Source organism: Gavialis gangeticus, unplaced genomic scaffold (genome assembly GCF_001723915.1).
Source record: "Gavialis gangeticus isolate Ggan-Ray unplaced genomic scaffold, GavGan_comp1, whole genome shotgun sequence".
In the NCBI taxonomy this organism is placed as follows: Eukaryota; Metazoa; Chordata; order Crocodylia; family Gavialidae; genus Gavialis; species Gavialis gangeticus.
The window spans coordinates 70,559,363-70,561,871 of NW_017729022.1; the positions used below are offsets into that span (position 1 = coordinate 70,559,363).

At 48.1% G+C, this 2,509-nt stretch overlaps 1 protein-coding gene and 1 long non-coding RNA gene across 3 annotated transcripts in view; both read left to right on the forward strand.

Moving 5' to 3' along the window:
* LOC109296121 overlaps positions 1 to 2,509 on the forward strand; it is a 637,130-nt gene that overhangs the window by 120,577 nt on the left and 514,044 nt on the right. The gene's annotated exons all lie outside the window — the stretch shown is intronic.
* NFYB (nuclear transcription factor Y subunit beta) overlaps positions 1 to 2,509 on the forward strand; it is a 29,919-nt gene that overhangs the window by 5,247 nt on the left and 22,163 nt on the right. The window contains exon 1 of one of the 2 annotated variants that reach the window (XM_019515350.1): positions 1,477 to 1,846. The exons of the other annotated variant lie outside the window; for it this stretch is intronic. Coding sequence (XP_019370895.1) covers positions 1,799 to 1,846 — 48 coding nt within the window. The 5' untranslated portion in view covers positions 1,477 to 1,798. Of the gene's footprint in view, positions 1 to 1,476; positions 1,847 to 2,509 lie in introns of those variants that run through there. 2 annotated transcript variants of the gene reach the window in all.

Here is a 2,509-nt window from a genome sequence, read left to right on the forward strand (position 1 = left end):
GGGGCGCGGGGTGACTGGCCCCGGGCTGCCCCCGCCTGGAGCGCGGGTGCGGAGGGGACACAGTGAAGGCGAGGGGGGAGCCGGGCTGTGCCCAGCCTGCAGCGCACCCTTTGGGCACGGGTGGGCCAGGAAGCGCGCCTTAAAATGCAGCGAAGGCCGGACAGGAGGCCCCCTCTGTGGGAGCGCATAGTCAAGGCTTGGGGATTCAAAAACGTCCTGGCTGGAAGGGGCTGCCCAGAGAAGTGGTGGGACCTCCCTCCTTGAACGGTTTTAAGATCTGGCTGGACAAAGCCTTGGCTGGGGTGATGTAGTTGGGGCTGGTCCTGCTTTGAGCAGTTGGACAAGATGTGATCTCCTGAGGTCACTTCCACCCCTGCTTTCTGTGATTCCCCTCCTGGGCCCTTCCAGGGCCATGGGAGCCAAATCTGCCAGCTTGTAGGCCACAAAAGCTTTGAATCCAGCTGCAGGGCTCTGCCCCTGTTGTCCCCTGTGCCGTATTGGAGAAGTCTCCGTGTGGGTGCTTCACCTCCAAACCATCCCAGCTAGCTCACCCTAGCAGTCTTTCCTGCCGGGTGCAGGGGGGCTGGACCCGATGATCTGTAAGACCCCTTCCAGCCCTTGACAACTATGAAATGATGAAGTGATGGCTGTTTAAGGTTCAGGTGTAACACACTGCCCCATGCCAGTTTGGATGCTCCTCCTCCCTAAGCAGTTTCAGCACTGGTGATGCCATATCTGTAGTATTGTGTCCAGTTTGGGGGCGCCCCACTACTGAAAGGATGTGGACAGATTGGAGAGAGCCCAGCAGAGGGCAACACAAGTGGTTAGAGGGCTGGGGGACAGGACTTAATGAGGAGAGGCTGAGGGAACTGGGCTTGTTCAGTCTGAAGAAGAAAAGACTGAGGGGAATTTAAGAGCAGCCTTTACCTTTCAGGCAGTTGGTTACAAAGATGACAGAGCTAAACTGTTCTCATTGATGGCAGATGGCAGAACAAGGAGCAACGGTCTCCAGTTGCAGCAAGGGAAGTTTAGGTTGGATGTTAGGAAAAACTTTTTCATTAGTAAAGGGTAGTCCAGCACTGGAACAGGTTACCCAGAGAGGTGGGGGAATCTCCGTCCTTGGAGGTTTTTAAGACCTTGGCTAGACAAAGCCCTGTCTGGGATGGTCTAGCTGGGGATGGTCCTGGTTTGAGCAGGGGGTTGGACTAGATGACCTTCAGAGGTGCCTTCCAATTTTCTGTGATTTTATGGATTAACCAGGGGGGTATTTGTATTTAGCCCTAGGCTCTCAGGGCCACCTATACACATGCTGGAGCAGGGAGGGGGTGTTGTTCAACAAGCTTTAGTTAAAGCACCCTGGCCCCTGTTTTGAAACATGGGTGCTGAATACATGAGAGCCTGCAGCATGCTGGAGCGTTCCGATTAGATTAAATTGAGTCTGCTCCAGTGTGTTTTAACTGGAACAAGCACGTGGTGCCTTCCAAGCTTTAAAGTTGCTGAATTAAACCACTAACAAGTGATGTGACCATGAGGTAAACCAGTGACACTAATGGCAACCTTGGTTGTAAGGCAGATTTCGTTCTTGAAAATTGACTCTGAAGGGGTCTTGCTGCCTTTGGTATTCTCTTACATGCTAAGATGGGTCACCATCTTGAAACAAAACCCAAGTTGTTAATGCTGAAAAAGTACAGGGTAGACTGGCTGAGAACAGTATGGTTTGCTCTGATTTTTTTTTTTTAAGCTTGTACATCTTGTAGGCCCCTCAAAGTGTGAGACTGCAAAGAAAACGGCCTTCTGAATGATCAGGCCTCAAGAAACCAAGCAAGCCTTTTCCCCTACGTATAAGGTTGGTTATAGCTGCGTTTAGACTGCTGCAAAGGTGGAGGGGAAGTATTTGTTTTCTGGGTGGGGTGGAATGTTGATATATTTTGTCACCTGTAATTAGAATACATGTTGAATATCAGACATTAAATCTGACCATTATCCTTGAATGTCTTTAATTTACACTTAACGACCTCTGTCTTGCTGACTGGAAAAACACTTAAATGTTATTTGGAGGCACATTGTTCAGCATTTAAAAAATATCTTTGTAGCTTGAAGCATTTTCTTACAAGCAAAGCAGCTACAAAAACCAAAGAGGAGGAGCAGCTTTGGGCACTGTCCACAATATGGTTCTAGTTACTATTTCTGTAGGAACAAACTGCATATGAATGTCTGTTAGAATGGCATTCCTGAACTGTATGAATGCTTTCTAAGCTCTATCCACACTAAACTTGGCTGTATAATAGTGTCCCTTTTATATGTTCTGTTAACCCAAACATTTTAAATCGGAGGAAATACTCAGGGAATCTCAAGGTGGATTCAGCTAATCATTAGCTCCGAGGCTGATCTGGCCAATTGTCTGCAGTGAGCAGCTGGGTATGCTGTTTTGGCTGCTGACTTTTTTTTTTATCTTTATGTTCTAATTTATTTTTAATCTATTTTATAGTCCCTTTACCCAATCCCTGCT